At 38.5% G+C, this 18,381-nt stretch overlaps 1 protein-coding gene across 6 annotated transcripts in view; it reads left to right on the top strand.

Annotated features, from left to right (window-relative positions):
* Positions 1-18,381, top strand: part of ATP8B4 (ATPase phospholipid transporting 8B4 (putative)) — a 324,241-nt gene that overhangs the window by 137,746 nt on the left and 168,114 nt on the right. For 5 of the 6 annotated variants that reach the window (XM_082387909.1, XM_082387911.1, XM_082387910.1 and 2 more), the window contains one exon: positions 17,470-17,583. The exons of the other annotated variant lie outside the window; for it this stretch is intronic. In XM_082387909.1, the coding sequence (XP_082244035.1) occupies positions 17,470-17,583 (114 nt within the window). The remainder of the gene's footprint in view (positions 1-17,469; positions 17,584-18,381) is intronic. 6 annotated transcript variants of the gene reach the window in all.

The raw sequence follows: 18,381 nt of genomic DNA, 5'->3' as shown, positions 1-18,381 counted from the left end.
TTCTGTAGTGTTAGTTGTTACTTCCCCATTTTCATTTCTAATTCTATTGATTTGAGTCTTCTCCCTTTTTTTCTTGATAAGTCTGGCTAATGGTTTATCAATTTTGTTTATCTTCTCAAAGAACCAGCTTTTAGTTTTATTGATCTTTGCTATCATTTCCTTCATTTCTTTTTCATTTATTTCTGATCTGATCTTTATGTTCTTTGCTTCTGCTAACTTTGGGATTTTTCTGTTCTTCTTTCTCTAATTTCTCTAGGTGTAAGGTTAGACTGTTTATTTGAGATGTTTCTTGTTACTTGAGGTAGGATTGTATTGCTATAAACTTCCTTCTTAGAACTGCTTTTGCTGCATCCCATAGGTTTGGGGTCATCGTGCTTTCATTGTCATTTGTTCCTAGGTATTTTTTGATTTCCCCTTTGATTTCTTCAGTTATTTCTTGCTTATTTAGTAGTGTATTGTTTAGCCTCCATGTGTTTGTATTTTTTACAGATTTTTTCCTGTAATTGATATCTAGTCTTATAGTGCTGTGGTCAGAAAAGATACTTGATACGATTTCAATTTTTTAAAATTTACCAAGGGGGGCTTCCCTGGTGGCGCAGTGGTTGAGAATCTGCCTGCCAGTGCAGGGGACACGGGTTCAAGCCCTGGTCTGGGAAGATCCCACATGCTGCAGAGCAACTGGGCCCGTGAGCCACAATTACTGAGCCTGCGCGTCTGGAGCCTGTGCTCCACAACAAGAGAGGCCGCGATAGTGAGAGACCCACGCACCGCGATGAAAAGTGGCCCCCGCTTGCCACAACTAGGGAAAGCCCTCTCACAGAAATAAAGACCCAACACAGCCATAAATAAAAGTAAATTAAAAAAAAAAAAAATTTACCAAGGCTTGAATTGTGACCCAAGATATGATCTATCCTGGAGAATGTTCCATGAGCACTTGAAAAGAAAGTGTATTCTGTTGTTTTTGGATGGAATGTTCTATAAATATCAATGAAGTTCATCTTGTTTAATGTGTCATTTAAAGCTTGTGTTTCCTTATTTACTTTCATTTTGGATGATCTGTCCATTGATGCAAGCGGGGTGTTAATATCCCCTACTATGATTGTGTTACTGTCAATTTCCCCTTTTATGGCTGTTAGCATTTGCCTTATGTATTGAGGTACTCTTATATTGGGCGCATAAATATTTACAATTGTTATATCTTCTTCTTGGATTGATCCCTTGATCATTATGTAGTGTCCTTTGTCTCTTGTAATAGTCTTTGTTTTAAAGTCTATTTTGTCTGATATGAGAATTGCTACTCCAGCTTTGTTTTGATTTCCATTTGCATGGAATATCTTTTTCTATCCCCTCACTTTCAGTCTGTATGTGTCCCTAGATCTGAAGTGGGTCTCTTGTAGACAGCATATATATGGGTCTTGTTTTTGTATCCATTCAGCCAGTCTACGTCTTTTGGTTGGAGCATTAAATCCATTTGTATTTAAGGTAATTCTCGATAGGTATGTTCCTATTACCATTTTCTTAATTGTTTTGGGTTTGTTATTGTAGGTCTTTTCCTTCTCTTGTGTTTCCTGCCTAGAGAAGTTCCTTTAGCATTTGTTGTAAAGCTCGTTTGGTGGTGCTGAATTCTCTTAGCTTTTGCTTGTCTGTAAAGTTTTTAATTTCTCCGTCAAATCTGAATGAGATCCTTGCTGGGTAGAGTGATCTTCATTGTAGGTTTTTCCCTTTCATCACTTTAAATATGCCCTGCCACACTCTTCTGGCTTGCAGAGTTTCTGCTGAAAGATCAGCTGTTAACCTTATGGGGATTCCCTTGTATGTTATTTGTTGCTTTTCCCTTGCTGCTTTCAATATTTTTTCTTTGTATTTAATTTTTGATAGTTTGATTAATATGTGTCTTGGCGTGTTTCTCCTTGGATTTATCCTGTATGGGACTCTCTGCACTTCCTGGACTTGATTGACTGTTTCCTTTCCCATATTAGGGAAGTTTTCAACTATAATCTCTTCAAATATTTTCTCAGTCCCCTTCTTTTTCTCTTCTTCTTCTGGGACCCCTATAATACGATGTTGGTGCATTTAATGGGGTCCCAGAGGTCTCTGAGACTGTCTTCAATTCTTTTCATTGTTTTTTCTTTATTCTGCTCTGCAGTAGTTATTTCCACTATTTTATCTTCCAGGTCACTTATCCGTTCTTCTGCCTCAGTTATTCTGCTATTGATCCCTTCTAGAGAATTTTTAATTTCATTTATTGCGTTGTTCATCTTTGTTTGTTTGCTCTTTAGTTCTAGGTCCTTGTTAAACGTTTCTTGTATTTTCTCCATTCTATTTCCAAGATATTGGATATCTTTACTATCATTACTCTGAATTCTTTTTCAGGTAGACTGCCTATTTCCTCTCCATTTGTTTGGTCTGGTGGGTTTTTACCTTGCTCCTTCATCTGCTGTGTATTTCTCTGTCTTCTCATTTTGCTTCACTCACTGTGTTTGGGGTCTCCTTTTTGCAGGCTGCAGGTTCGTAGTTTCCATTGTTTCTGGTGTCTGCCCCAGTGGGTAAGGTTTGTTCAATGTGTTGTGTAGCCTTCCTGGTGGAGGGGACTGGTGCCTGTGTTCTGGTGAATGAGGCAGGATCTTGTCTTTCTGGTGGGTAGGACCGCATCCAGTGGTGTGTTTTGGGGTGTCTGTGAACTTATTATGATTTTAGGCAGCCTCTCTGCCAATGGATGGGGTTGTGTTCCTGTCTTGCTAGTTGTTTGGCATGGGTTGTCCAGCACTGGAGCTTGTTGGTCGTTCAGTGGAGCTGGGTCTTAGCGTTGAGACGGATATCTCTGGGAAAGCTCTCATCAATTGATATTATGAGGGGCTGGGAGGTCTCTAGTGGACCAATGTCCTGAACTCAGCTCTCCCACCTCAGAGGCTCAGGCCTCACACTGGCTGGAGCACCAAGACCCTGTCAGCCACATGGCTCAGAAGAAAAGGGAGAAAAGAAATAAAAAAGAAAGAAAGAAAAATAAATAAATAAAATAAATAAAGTTATTAAAATAAAAAATAAATTATTAAAATAAAAAATTAAAAAGTAATTAAATAGAAAGAGAGCAACCAAACTAATAAACAAATACACCAATAATAACAAGCAAAACTATACAGTCTTCAAACTTTTTGAGCATGCTTCCTACTTGTAAAAAGAAAACTTTCCCAATATACTCGTATTTACTGTATATCTAATTATAATATTTACATATATATGTATTTATATAAATGTATATATGTTTGAATGATTATGTATGTGTATACATATATAATAAAGACAATCTGCACATTAAACTTTAGGGAACCTTAACTTTTGAATTTTTTGTTAAAATATATTATGGAAGTTCTTCTTAATTTTTTTTCCTGATAGCCTGAAGAACTGTTTGGGACATCCCCTGGGGGACTGGTACCCCAGCGTCTCATCAGATAGCGTAATCTTGAGTTTGCATTAACCTGGAAAGCCAAACAAGCAGGCTTCTTAAGGGAATCTTGTCAGGCAAGGTGCTCCTGCTCTATTGCTCACTGTTTTCTTCATAACATTGATCACTATCTTAAATTGTGTCATCAGTTTACAAGTTTATTGTCTGCCTCTCTCTCTACAACTAAAGTGCAAACTTGCTGTAGGAGGGTAGGGACTTTATTCAGTTCTGTAGTCCTGGCTCAATGACACAGTGACTGACACATTGAAGGCCCTTAGTTGAATGAACAGATGAACGTTGGGGGAATTGTGGCCTCTGCTCTTTCACTCCCACAAGTTTTTGTTCATGGTGGGGAGCCCAGGCTCAGGAGAATGTTATACTGCTGCTGATGGTGGTGATGGTGGTGGTGATGATAATGATTGTAGCCAAGGTTTGTCGACAGCTCTCTGTAAAGCCCCTTCTGTGGGTTGACCCTCCCTTAATAGTTCATAGAGGAGCATTATCACCTCTCCATTCCTCCCAACCTGGAACGCTGTAGACTCCTCAGTGGGTGACATTTGACTAATACTGAGGAGTTGTGCTTCTGCCTGGTACCAGTGAGGTGCCAGACAACCAATCTCCAGGCCCGCTTGCCCCATACATGCATTCTTTGGGGATCTTTGCATAAACATGGGCGTTTTGCATATTTCCTGCATGGTGCAAATGCCTTTAGGCCACTTCCTTTTTAATGCAAGTAGTCTGTGGGCACAGTCTCTTTTTGGTTTTCATTTTATGGTTTAGAGATAATCTCTCCCTTAAGAGTCAGGGCTATTTTTCTCTCTGGAATCCAGATTGTACTGTAACAATACTATATCTGTCTCCTCTTCTGGTAAGAAAAACAGGCTTTTTCCCCGCTCAAGATCCCTCAGTTACTTTTTATACCTGTCATGACATAAAAATGTTTCCTCAAATGTGGGAAGATCTTTTGCTAATGCTGAAAATTTGGTACTCATTGCGAAAGCTCCTGGGGTTTGGCCTGTGGGATTCACAGACGCAGGCAGTGTCCCCAGACAACCACCAAACGCATTTAGGCTCAGCCTTCCATGACTCACTGTTTAAAGCAAATATAGAGATAAAAGTAAGCTATTATATAAAAATGTAAACTGATCTTGTATATGTTATTAACGGTCTTACCTGGCATTCGATTGGTTGGGTGTAAAAGAAAACTCAACTCAGATTGACTTAGACAATACCATACATGGACAGATCATATAACTAAAAAGTCCAGAGGTAGGGCTAGCCCCAGGAGAGGCTTGGTCTAGTTTTGTTCTCTGCATTTCCTGGCCCTGCATCTTCAGTGCAGGATTTATTCTTTGCAGCCTCCTCCACTCATGGTCCTGAGATGCTGTCAGTGACTGCTAAGGCTACTTGCTTCCAGACAGGAATCTAGTAAGAGAGAGAAAGCCTACATCTCCAGCAAATTCCCAGAACTGAGTGTTAGTAAGACCTTAATTACATGACATGGCGACGTGCTAATCCCTGAAATCAAAATTGTAATTAAGAGGATGGGCCATGTAGTTGGTTTAAACTAATCTGGGCTTGACCCTGGAGTTATGGAGGGGAGTTAAGTCCATCCAGATCACAGGACTAAGAAATTTTGGAGCACTGTTAGCTGAGGGGAAGGGGGAAATAGTCAAATGTCTCTTATACATGGCATTAAAACAGGACTGGATTGGGAGCCCTAAGGTTTGTTTTTGATATTTACTTTTTGTAGCTTTTGTGTCTTGCACTCTTCAGATATTAGGGTTAGTTTCCATTTCTGGTTGTGATAGCCATTAGTGGTGTCCATTAGTGTTTCTGGCTTTCTGCCTTTTGGACACATGGTTACTCTTTCTGGTCAATGAGCTGTGAGCATTTGGTTTGAAGCATTAACTTGTGGTGTGAGACTCTTCAGAACTCTCTCTTTCCCTCTGGTACTGCAACTGGAAGCGTTTGAGATGGTGGCTGGTCCATTGTGAGTAACTGTGATGAGCAGAGTCTCCCTGCTGGCTCATGCTGCACAAGTAGTATGAGCAAAAAATAAACCCTTATTATGTTAAACCATGAAGATTCTGGAATTGTTTGTTACTATGTCATACCCGGTTTATCCTGCCTAGGACATTGGATTTCCTAAACCCATTTGGGTTATTTGAGGATTGCTCACAAAAATCCTCTATTTGTATAATTTTTTCAACTTAGCAAAGATGCTTTCATGTCTATGATATCACCTTATCTCCACAACAGTTGTATAAGTGTATAATGAGAAATATTATTAGCTCTATTTTGCCAGTAGAAGGATTGAGGCAAACTCCTCAAATGCTCTGTTTCCTAGTTTAGTAGTGTTTGTTACTGTCTATTTGCTTTGTTTTCTTAAGCAATATGATTACACAACAAAATCTGATTATAAAAAATAATGCTTCTCATTTTATGAATATTTTATTTGATGGCCCCCTTGAAGAATATATCATTTTTTACTTTATTCTTCCCCTCCACCAAGTAGTCAGTGTTGCAAATGTAAAGGACTTTTGCTGCTTCTGTTGGAGAGCTGAAATAAGGGAGTAGTTAGCTATACTATTTGCATATATTGAGCTTTGAGGGGGATTGAAAGGTAGTACAAGGATGTGTGGTCATACATTAGGCAGTAGGTAACTGGGGCTCCTACTGAGGGGGTAGACTCAAGAGGAGGGGGTAGACATGACAGTATTTCTTTGGCGAGAAAGTGACAGCAGGCCAGAAATACAGAGTAGAGGAGAAAGCAAGGGCTGATTGCTCTGAAAGCAGGAGAGACATCTGCTTTGCAGTGAACTGGAGAAGCACAGTGGTGAAGAGAATGGGCTCTGGAAGCAGAGTACCTTGATTCAAATCTTGGTTCCACTACTTATAAGCTGTGCAATCTTGCGTAAACTACTTAATATCACTGTACCTTGGATTTCCCTTCTGTAGAATGGGGATAATAATACCTATTTCATAAGAATGTTGTGAGGATAAAATGAGCTATGAAATGTAAAGCTCTTAGAACAGTACACACAGTAAGAGCTTGATAAATATCAGCTATTATTGTTGTTGTTGTTATTATTATTATTCATTGCTGCCCCTTCTGCCATCACCCCGGTCTAAGCCACCCACCATCTCTCATCTGTACTAACTGAAAGACCTCCTCATTGGTCTTCTCACGTCTATTCTTTGTCACCTCCATCTTTGTTCTCCCCCTCCCCCACTGCCCCCATAGCTAGGGTAATCGTTTAAAATTAGAATCTTATCAGGATTACTTAAGACATTGAAATAAAGACAAAAATCCTTAGTATAGATTGCAAGAAACTTCTCTCTCTAACTTCAGTTTGTGCTGACCTCTGTAGTCCAGCCTCTTAGTCCCTCTTTTAGATCTGCAGGTGTGCCACCTTCTCATCTCAGGGTCTTTGTATTAATGTATTTTCGAGGAGCAATGCTTTTTCTTCATTCTGATGTTGCCTTCCAAATGGAGGGGTCTCTACCGGGGTGACATTTCTCTGTCCACCCGTTTTCTCACTCTGCCCCATGAGACGTGGAGTTATTCACTTGATGCATCAATCTTGGCAGAATATGTAGGTCTCTTCAGCTCAGCTCAGCCCTCTTCCTCTTGGAAGTGAGCTTCTTACAGGGAGAAGATGATCCCTGATGCTCCTCTAGGGTCAGGCTCTTTCCCACCATATGGGAGGCCTGTCTTGGTCCAAGATTGCTTGTGACCGTGTGGTTAAACCTACCTTATCATGGGGTCACGTTAACTGGTCCACCTGGCTAACAGACTAAAGCCATGACTTCCAGTCTAGTAGTCCTTCATGGAAAAGTAGTGCTAAGAGGATAGTGGTGAAGATCTTCCGTGCTGTAGTATAGAGTGAGTTGTGATACAGTTTGACTGTAAGCCAGTAGACTGGCTCAATGAAATGACTGAATATTAAGGTCTTACTGACGCTCACATTCTTGGATAAGACAGTGGAAATGGAAACTTTTTTTCCTTTCGATTGAAAAACAAAGAAAGGTAAAAGGGTGCAGAGATTCTCCAGGAGGGGGAGCCTTTGTTCCTTGTTCCCAGTCAGCTATGAGGGTTCACATCATCTGTGACTAAGTCACAACAGAGCCCGTAGAACAAACACCATCATTGTTATACATCAGTTTAAACGGAAATGTCACAGTCCCCATTTGGCATTATCACTTTATCCCATACAATTTACTCTTCACCTATGTGGAATTCAATTTTGTAGGAGAGTTTCTTTATAATTCCTGCTATAGTTTTGAATGTCATGGTCCCAGCAGATTTTCTGTCTGTCTTTTAGCAAGATATAGGCTTAACCTCTATTTTAGTTTCAACCTAGAAGGAAAATATAAAATAGAATTAGGAATATGTGATCCTTTTGGTTAACTGCTTTTTCTCCTTAGCTTTCCTCTTCCCCATTATTTTTCCAAGTCCCTTTTTTAGAAAAATGTGTTGTGACCAACAGCTCTCACAGCCTTCCTACCCAGTCCATCTCTTGGGTAGAGAACTCACTGCAAAATAGTCATCATCAGCTCACAGACAGTTTTCAGCACAATCCTATGCATCAGACCAGCTAAGCTGCAATCTTTCTATTGACACCTCTCCTACTCTCCCACAGCTTGTTTCACAGAGCTGGATGCATTGATTCATGGTAGATGTTAAAAATGGCCATTTAACAGATGACAGTATTTTCTTTAAACAGGTAGTAGTGATTGCTAGGAGTCAGTGTAGGTTCATTTAAAACAAGTCACATGGCAGGAGGCTCCAATCAAGATGGCAGAATAGAAGGAGGTGGAGCTCACCTCCTTCCACAAGTGTATCAAAAATATATCTACATGTGTAACCATTCTCATAGAATACCTACTGAATGTGGGCAAAAGATCTCAGACAGCCAGAATTGCAAGAAAGATTACCACATAACTTGGTAGGATGAAAGAAAAAAATAAAATAAAAAGAATCAGGATAGGACCTGTTTCTCTGGGAACGAGCTGTGAAAGAGGAGAGGTTCCCTTACCCTGGAAAGTTGCTTCACTGGTGGGGAGATCAGCTGGGACAGAAAGGGAGCTTCAGAGGCTCAGAGGAGAGTGCAGCAGTGTGTTTGCAGCAGGCAGAACAGAGAAAGACCAGTATAGATGGTCTGTGCCAGCTCCCTTCTGTCCCCAGCCCTAGACGCATGTCTGCTGGTGCATGCGGGGGCTGAGTGCTGAAACTCAGGCTGCAAAGGACAGACCCAGGGAGAGGATTGGGGTTGGCTGCACAGAGACAGCCTGAGGTGGCTGGAGTGTGATACAGGTGGCAATCAGGGAGTATACATGGAAGGAGCCCAGGCCCACCATAGAAGTGAAGTGCCATTGTTAATGGGGGCATGAAGGGAGGAGCGGGGCCCCCACCATAGCAGCCTCACTCTTGGTGTGCTCACAGCGGGTGTGGCTCCACCTCTATGAGCTCTGGGAGAGTGCAAGAGCCAGTGGATTGCCCACAGGTGGAGGCGGGGCTGAAATCAGAGCTGATCCCCAGGGGTTGCGTGATGTAGGAAGCAGGGCTGAAATCTGAGCCCTCTCTCCATGGCTGTGCGATCCACAGATTTACACCACAGCCACTGAGGCCTGTGTAAACTCAGTGTGTGCAGGATATCCAAGTGGACTATGGGTGCTCCCGTGTCTGGGGCAGGTCCGGCATTAGCAGCCATGGGCTTTGCGGGCAGGCATGCACACATGGAGGTGGGGCTGTGTCTGGGCTGCTTCCATAGCTCCCATGGCAGGTCCAGGTGCATGACTACTGAGGTCCTGGTACTTGACTTCAGTGGATCTGCACCTATGGATCTGCGCTGGTGGCTTTGTGAATACAACACTGGAGGAACACCAGGGCCAACTGCCTGCATTCGCACAGTTGAGGCAGGACTGTGTACTTTGTGAGCCCACATGACATGTATCAGGCGACACCACAGAGCATACTCACTGGTGGACAGTTCCAGGGGAGGAATACTCAGTGGCTTGTCCCCCAGCAGGAGTGCTCTAGTCCTGCCTACCTCACACCACAGCTCAGACATGGATCTGGGGGCTTCTACTCCAATAACTGGGGAGCAGGCCCTGCCCTTGACAGGACTATGACAGTCACAGAACAAAGAGGAGGCCCTCAATATCCAGTGCAGGCTCTCATCACCACACCAGTCACACCCTCTAACAAAGAGAAAATGGCCAGCACACACTGAGGAAAGATGCAGCAGGCATCCATACTAAAAGCAGCCCACACACCAAAAATACTAGACTCATTCAAGGCTACACAGGGATGCTCCCACATAAAAACATCTCTCCAAGACCACAGTAGATAACTGTTTCTCCTAAACTCATAGAGTAAGAGAAATATAAGTAAAGTGAAGAAGGAGAGGAACCATTCCTAATTAAAAGATCAAGAGAATTCTCCTGAAAGAACAAACAATGAAACAGACCTCTCTAGTCTAATAGACCCCAAGTTAAAAAAGGAAGTAATAAAAATACTGAAGGAATTAAGAAAGGCTGTTGATAGAAATGCAGATTATTGTAAAAAGGAACTAGAAACTATAAAGAGGAACCAAGAAAAATTAGAAAACTCATTTGCTAAGATGAAAGCTGAGCTAAAGGCAATAAGTAGCAAACTGAGTAATGAAGAAGAATGAATACGTGATCTGGAAGATAGAATAATGGAAATCACCTGATCAGAACAGCAGGCAGAAAGAAAAATGAAAAAAAAAAAATGAAAACAATATACACGGCCTATGGGATAATATAAAGCATGCCAATCTACACATAATAGGTAAGAAGAGAAGAAGAGAAGAGGGGATCAAAAATGTATTTGAAGAAATTATGGCTTAAAACTTCCCAAACCTAAAGAAGGAAACAGATATCTAGGTACCAGAAGCACAGAGGGTCCCAAACAAGATGAACCAAACAGACCTACACCAAGACATACTATAATTAAAATGGCAAAAATTAACGGGAAGATTCTAAAGGTAGCAAGAGAAAAAGAGTTAGTTACAAGGGAACCCCCATAAGGCCAGCAGCTGATTTCTCTACAGAAATGTTGCTGGCCAGAAGGGAGTAGCAAGATATATTTAAAGTCCTGAAAGGGAAAAATCTGCAACCTAGGATACTCTACCCAGCAAGATTATGATTTAGAATAGAAGAAGAGAGAAAGAATTTCTCAGACAAGCAAAAACTAAAAAGAATATAGCAATACTAAACCTATACTAAAAGAAATAGTAAAAGGTTTTCTCTAGTTAGAAAAGAAGCAAGAATCTATAGGAAAGAGAAAATCACAATTGGAAAGTAAATCACTTAAGCCAGTACACAGATTTTTAAAAAATTTTTAAAAATTTTGTGAAAGTGATGATAACCACAATGAAGAACAGAAGGATATACATGAAGATGTAAAAAGGAGCATCAAAATAATAAAATGTGGGGAGGAGAGTAAGAAAATATAGATTTTTTTTTTTAGAATGTGTTTGAGCTCATATGACTACCAGTCTGAAGCAAGTAGATATAGGAATGGGTTAACATACTTGAAAAATAAGGTAACCACAAATCAAAAGCATACAATACGTTCACAAAAACCAAAAAGAAGAGAACACAAGCGTAATACAAAAGAGAACCATCAAACCACAAAAGGAAGAACAAAAAGAAAAAGAAAGTAACAAGAATAAATACAAAACCAACTGGAAAACGAGGTTTAAAATGGCAATAAATACATATCTATCAACAATTACCTTAAATGTCAATGGACTAAATGCTCCAATCAAAAGACATAGAGTGGCAGATTGGATTAAAAAAACAAGAGTCTACAATATGCTGCCTATAAGAGACCTACTTTAGGGCAAAAAACACACATAGGTTGAAAGTGAGGGGACAGAAAAAGGTATTTCATGCAAATGGAAATGACAAGAAAGCAGGGATAGCAATACTCACATCAGACAAAATAGACTTTAAAACAAAGGCCACAAAGAAAGATAAAGACACTATATAGTGATAGAAGGATCAATATAAGAAGAGGATATTACATGTGTTAACATATATGCACATAATATAGGATCACTCAAATACATAAAACAAATACTAACAGATGTAAAGGGAGAAATTGATGAGAATGCAATAGTAGTAGGAGGTTTTAACACTCCACTCACATCAATGGACAGATCTTCCAGACAGAAAATCAATAAGGCAACAGAGATCCTAAATAATACAATAGAACAGTTAGACTTAATCGATATTTTCATGATATTACACCCAAAACTAATGGAATACACATTCTTTTCAAGTGCACATGGAACATTCTCTAGGATTGACCACATACTAGGACACAAAACAAGCCTCAACAAATTTAGGAGGAGAGAAATTATCTCAAGTATGTTTCCTGACCACAATGGCATGAAACTAGAAATCAACCACAGAAAGAGAAATGAGGAAAAAATGATTATAAGGAGATTAAACAACATGCTACTAAAAAAACCCAATGGGTCAATGATGAAATCAAAGAGGAATTTAAAAAATACCTTGAGACAAATGACAATGAAAGCACAACCATACAAAATCTGTGGGATGCAGCAAAAGCAGTTCTAAGAGGGAAGTTCATAGTGATACAGGCCTTCCTCCAGAAATAAGGAAAGTCTGAAATAAACGACCTAACTTACCACCTAAAAGAAGTAGAAAAAGAACAAACAAAACCTAAAGTCAGCAGAAAGAAGGAGATAGTAAAGATCAGAGAGGAAATAAATAAAATAGAGATTAAAAAAAAAAGTAGAAAAAAATTGATAAAACAAAGAGCTGGTTCTTTAAAGGGGTAAAAAATTGACAAACTTCTGGCCAAGCTCACCAAGAAGAAAAGAGAGAAGACCCAAATAAACAAAAGAAGAAAGGAAAGAGGAGAAATAAAAACCGATACCGCGGGGGAAAAAAAAAAAACTTTAAGAGAATACTATGAACAATTATATGCCAACAAATTGGACACCCTAGAAGAAATGGACAACTTTCTAGAAATATACAGCCCACCAAAATTGAATCAAGAAGAAATAGATAATTTGAACAGACCCACCACTAGAAGTGAAATGGAATCTGTAATTAAAAAAAAAAAAAAATTCCTGGCAAGCAAAAGTCCAGCATCAGATGGCTTCACTGGGGAATTCTACCAAGCATGCAATGAAGAACTTATATTGATCATTCTCAAACTGTTCCAAAAGATTAAAGAGGTGGGAGCACTCCCAAAGTCATTCTATGAAGCCACCATCACCCTGATACCAAAACTAGACAAAAACACTACCAAAAAAGAAAATTACAGACCAATATCTTTGATGAATAAAGATGCAAAAATTCTCAACAAAATATTAGCAAACTGGGCTTCCTTGGTGGCGCAGTGGTTGAGAATCTGCCTGCTAATGCAGGGGACACGGGTTTGAGCCCTGGTCTGGGAAGATCCCACATGCTGCGGAGCAACTGGGCCCGTGAGCCACAACTACTGAGCCTGCGTGTCTGGAGCCTGTGCTCTGCAAGAAGAGAGGCCATGATAGTGAGAGGCCCGCGCACTGCAATGAAGAGTGGCCCCTGCTTGCCACAACTAGAGAAAGCCCTCACAGAAACGAAGACCCAACACAGCCAAAAATAAATAAATAAATTAATTAATGAATTAAAACAAAAAACAAAAAACAACTTAAAAAAAATATTAGCAAACTGAATCCACTACACATAAAAAAGATCATACACCATCATCAAGTTTGATTCATCCCAGGGTCACAAGGATGGTTCAACATATGCAAATCAATCAATGTGATACACCACATCCACAAAAGGAAAGACAAAAACCACATGATCATCTCAATAGATGCAGAAAAAGCATTTGATAAAATTTGACATCCATTCACAATAAAAACTCTTACCAAAGTGTGTATAGAGGGAACATATCTCAACATAATAAAAATTATTTATGACAAACCCACAGCCAAATTAATACTCAATGGTGAAAAGCTAAAAGCCTTCCTGCTAAAATCTGGAACAAGACAAGGATGTCCACTCTCACTTAACATAGTATTGGAAGTCCTAGCTACAGCAATCAGACAAGAAAAAGAAATTAAAGTTATTCAAACTGGTAGGGAAGAGGTAAAACTGTCATTATAAGCAGATGACATGATACTATATATAGAAAACCCTAAAGACTCCATACAAAAAACTACTAGAACTGATAAACAAATTCAGCAAGGTAGCAGGATACAAGATTAACATACAGAAATTGGTTACATTTCCTTACACTAACAATGAAATATCAGAAAGGGAATACAAAAAAACAATCCTTTTTAAAATCGCATCAAAAAAAATACTTAGGAATAAACCTCATCAGGGAGCTGAAAGACATATTCTGAGAACTATAAAACATTGATAGAGGAAATTGAAGATGATTCAAGAAAAGGAAAGATATCGCAGGCTCTTGGATTGGAAGAATTAATATTGTTAAAATGGCCATACTACCCAAAGCAATCTACAGATTTAATGTGATCCCTATCAAATTACCCATGAGATTTTTCACAGAACTAGAACAAATAATCCTAAAATTTATATGGAACCCAATTCTGGGTCATAAAAGACCCAGAATTGCCAAAGCAATTCTGAGGCAAAAGAACAAAGCAGGAGGAATAACCCTCCCAGACTTCAGACAATACTACAAAACTATAGTCATCAAAACCACATGGTATTTGCACAAAAACAGACATATGGATCAATGAAATAAAATAGCCCATAAATAAACCCACACACCTATAGTCAATCAATCTTTGACAAAGGAGGTGTGAATATACAATGGAGAAAAGAGTCTCTTCAGCACGTGGTGTTGGGAAAGGTGGACAGCTACATGGAAATCAATGAAATTATAACACACCCTCACACCATACACAAAAATTAACTCAAGATGGCTTAAAGACTTAAATATAAGATGTGACATCATAAAACTCCTAGAGGAGAACATAGGCAAAACATTCTCTGACATAAATCATGCAAGTGTTTTCTTAGGTCAGTCTCCTAGGGCAATAGAAATAAAAGCAAAAATAAACAAATGGGATCTAATCAAACTTATAAGCTTTTGCACAGCAAAGGAAACCAGGAACGAAAAGAAACAACAATCTACGCACTGGGAGAAAATATTTGCAAATGATGCGACTGAAGAGAGCTTAATTTCCAAAATATACAAACAGCTCAGCAACAAAAAACAACCCAATCAAAAAATGGGCAGAAGACCTAAATAGGCATTTCTCCAAACACAACATACAGATGGCCAATCGGCACATGAAAAGATGCTCAACATCGCTAATTATTAGAGAGATGTAAATCAAATCTGCAATGAGGTACCACCTCACACTGGTCAGAATGGCCATCATAAAAAAGTCTACAAATAACAAATGCTGGAGAGGTTGTGGAGAAAAGGGAACCCTCCTGTACTGTTTGTGGGAACGTAAGTTGGTGCAGCCACTGTGGAAAACAGTATGGATGTTCCTCAAAAAACTAAAAATAGAGTTGCCATATGATCCAGCAATCCCACTCCTAGGCATATATCCAGACAAAACTCTAATTCGAAAAGATACATGCACCCCAATGTTCATTGAGCACTATTTACAATAGCCAAGATATGGAAGCAACCTAAATGTCCGTTGACAGATGAATGGATAAAGAAGATGTGGTGTGTATATATATATTATATATATATATATATTATATATATATATTATATATATATATATAATATATATATATATATAATGGAATACTACTCAGCCATAAAGAGGAATGAAATAACACCATTTGCAGCAACATGGGTGGACCTAGAGATTATCATGCTAAGTGAAGTAAGTGAGAAAGAGAAAGACAAATACCATATGATATTACTTATATGTGGATTCTAAAATATGACACAAATGACCCTATCTACGAAACAGAAGCAGACTCACAGACATAGAGCACAGACTTGTGATTGCCAAGGGGAAGAGGGGGTGGCGGATGAATAGATGGGGAGTTTGGGGTTAGCAGATGCAAACTATTATGTATAGAATGGATAAACAGAAAGGTCCTACTCTATAGCACAGGGAGCTATATTTAATATCCTGTAATAAACTATAATGGAAAAGAATATGAAAAAGAACATATACATAAGAATATATATATAAAGAATATATATATATATATATCTGAATCACTTTGCTGTACACCAGAAACTAACACAAAATTGTAAATAGAATATACTTCAGTAAAAAATAAATTAAAAAAAATAGGTCACACAGACTAACCTCCATTTTAAAATATTAGTGGATGGAAATTCTCTGAGTATGTTGATTCTGAATGTCAGTAAGATCTGTCACCCCAAATTTCTCCTGCTATCTTTGTGAATAGGATAGAGTTAAGCCTCATGGGAATATAGTTAGGTAGATATAAACACCTGAAAAAGATATTAACATTAATCTGTGGAGAAGTCTCTAGTAGCTTGCCATAGTTTTATTTCCTTAATTAAAAAATTGTTTTTTGGTTTTTAGCTCTGAACTTTTTAATGTATTAGTTTTATATAACTTTGGAAGACTATATAAAAGGCATGTGTTTGAAATTTTTTGATGACATAAAGCTGGGAGGAATGTTTACTACTTTGGGATAGAACACTCAAGATTAATTGCTTTCATTTGGCTTGTATAATAGGAATATATGAAAAATCATCAGTATTTAAAACAAAATCAACTGTGAATGTTTAGGAAGAGGAGCCCTGATTTGATAGTGATTTATGAAGAAATGACCTAGAGATTTTAGTTCATCAAAACTCAATATGAATATATATGTGGAACCTAGAAAAATGGTACAGATGAACCGGTTTGCAGGGCAGAAATAGAGAGACAGATATAGAGAACAAACGTATGGACACCAAGGGGGGAAAGTGGCAGGGGGGTGTGGTGGTGTGATGAATTGGGAGATTGGGATTGACATATATACACTAATATGTATAAAATGGATAACTAATAAGAACCTGCTGTATAAAAAATAAAATAAAATTCTAAAATTAAAAAAACCTCAATATGAATAAACAGTGAGATTAATTGACAAAATGCTAATGAATTTTTAAGGCATATTAGTACAATAATCCAGAATATGGAACATCAAAGTTTCTTTTGTACATGGATCAGTTGAAGCAGATCTGCAGTATGTGTTTAGTTCTGGACACCATGTTTTAAGAGAGATGCAGAAAGGTTGGGATGGATGCAGAAGAGGCTGACCTGGAAAAGATGTCCATGAAAAGTCATGGAGAATGGCTGAGGGTTTCGGCAATGTCTAGATCATAGTGGAGAAGATATAGGGGAGTCCTATGAGTCATCTTCAAGTATTTGAAGGTTGTCAACATGGAAAGGGCTTAGACTTGATTTAGGTGGCCCCAGGGATGGAATTTGGCATATGGCAAAATTTACAGGCAGGCAGATTTGAGTCTCTCATAATGAAGACCTTTCTAGCAATTCCCATTCTGAAATGGAAATAGGCTGCCTGGCAAGGTGGTCAGTTTCCTATCAGAAAACTTTCAAAGACAGACCTAGGGGCCCCTTGTCAGAGTTATCTAAAGGGTCATGCTTTGGGAAGGTGAACCAGGTGATCCTTAAAGTCCCTTCTTACCTCACGAGATCCAGCATGAGCTCAGTGTCTGCATACAGTAGGTTCTCAAGAAATAACTGCCAAATGAATGAAGCATAAGAATAAAAAAAGCCAGGGGCAGACTTTTGCACTTGATAAATTTTTTAGTCATGGACGATTTTATGGAGTTGAACAGTAATTGCACGTAGTATCAGGAGCATGTCATCTTGGGAAAAATGAAACCCTTGGCCCACACAGAGTTTGAAATTTCCTAGATAGTTGGCTTATCTTTCTTGCTCTGGCATAACTCATGCTCAGTCTTGTAAGTTTAGAGCTATTTGATAATGAGCAGTGCTTCGCCCCAAACTAATGTGATGCTGTTTCTTTTACAGGATAATCGTATCCACACATCCAAGTACAACATTCTCACCTTCTTGCCCATTAATTTATTTGAACAGTTTCAAAGAGTGGCAAATGTGTATTTCCTTTTCCTTCTGATTTTACAGGTAATGTTTAGGTTGTATTTCTTCATCGTCTGTTTGTTTGAAATATTCATATAACTTGAAAAAATAAGTTATTTTACTTAGCTAAATGTTCATGCTTAGAGAAAATCAGCTTTATCAGATTTTTAATTATTTAGTTATTATTGCTGTTTCTCTCCACAAGGGTGGGAGGGCTAGGAATGGGTAAAAACTAGTACATTCATCATTTTAAACACTGAGGTCATTTTAAAATGCTGCCTTGTACTTTATTTGAACCAAACCAGAGCCTAATAATTACTGTTCATAGCCTCCTTCCTTTCTTTATCTCCCTATCACATTCACAGTATGGGTATTGAGAGAGTTGAAGCAAAGAGTCTAGCTGAGTAGTACTTTGTGGAACTTAATCTGGCAAATGTCATTTGCATCTAAGAACAATGATGAATTTTTTATATATATATATAATAAATGATGTATGCTATATGTTATTTCACTGTGACTATTTTTGATAGTTTTGAGTGGTTAATTGGTAGTTTGAAACCTTTCTTTTTCTTCCCATTTGACTAAAATTTGAACCTAAATGAAATTTCAGCTTTTATTGATATTTTAGGAAGAAAGGGCATAAATCAAAGAATGTACATACATATAAACAGCTCATGTTAGCCAGTTATTTACCTAGTGTTTAGAGTGATTTAATCAGATCAAACTGGTAGATTCAGAATGTACTGGGCTATGTGTTAATTATAGAAAATAAGAAGATGGACTAGATATGTACAATCTGGATTATACCTTGAGTACTATTTTTTCTTTAATTGAATAACTATT

Source organism: Balaenoptera borealis (assembly GCF_965194805.1).
Source record: "Balaenoptera borealis genome assembly, chromosome: 3".
NCBI classification, from domain to species: domain Eukaryota; kingdom Metazoa; phylum Chordata; class Mammalia; order Artiodactyla; family Balaenopteridae; genus Balaenoptera; species Balaenoptera borealis.
This window is presented reverse-complemented; position numbering and strand designations above follow the sequence as displayed.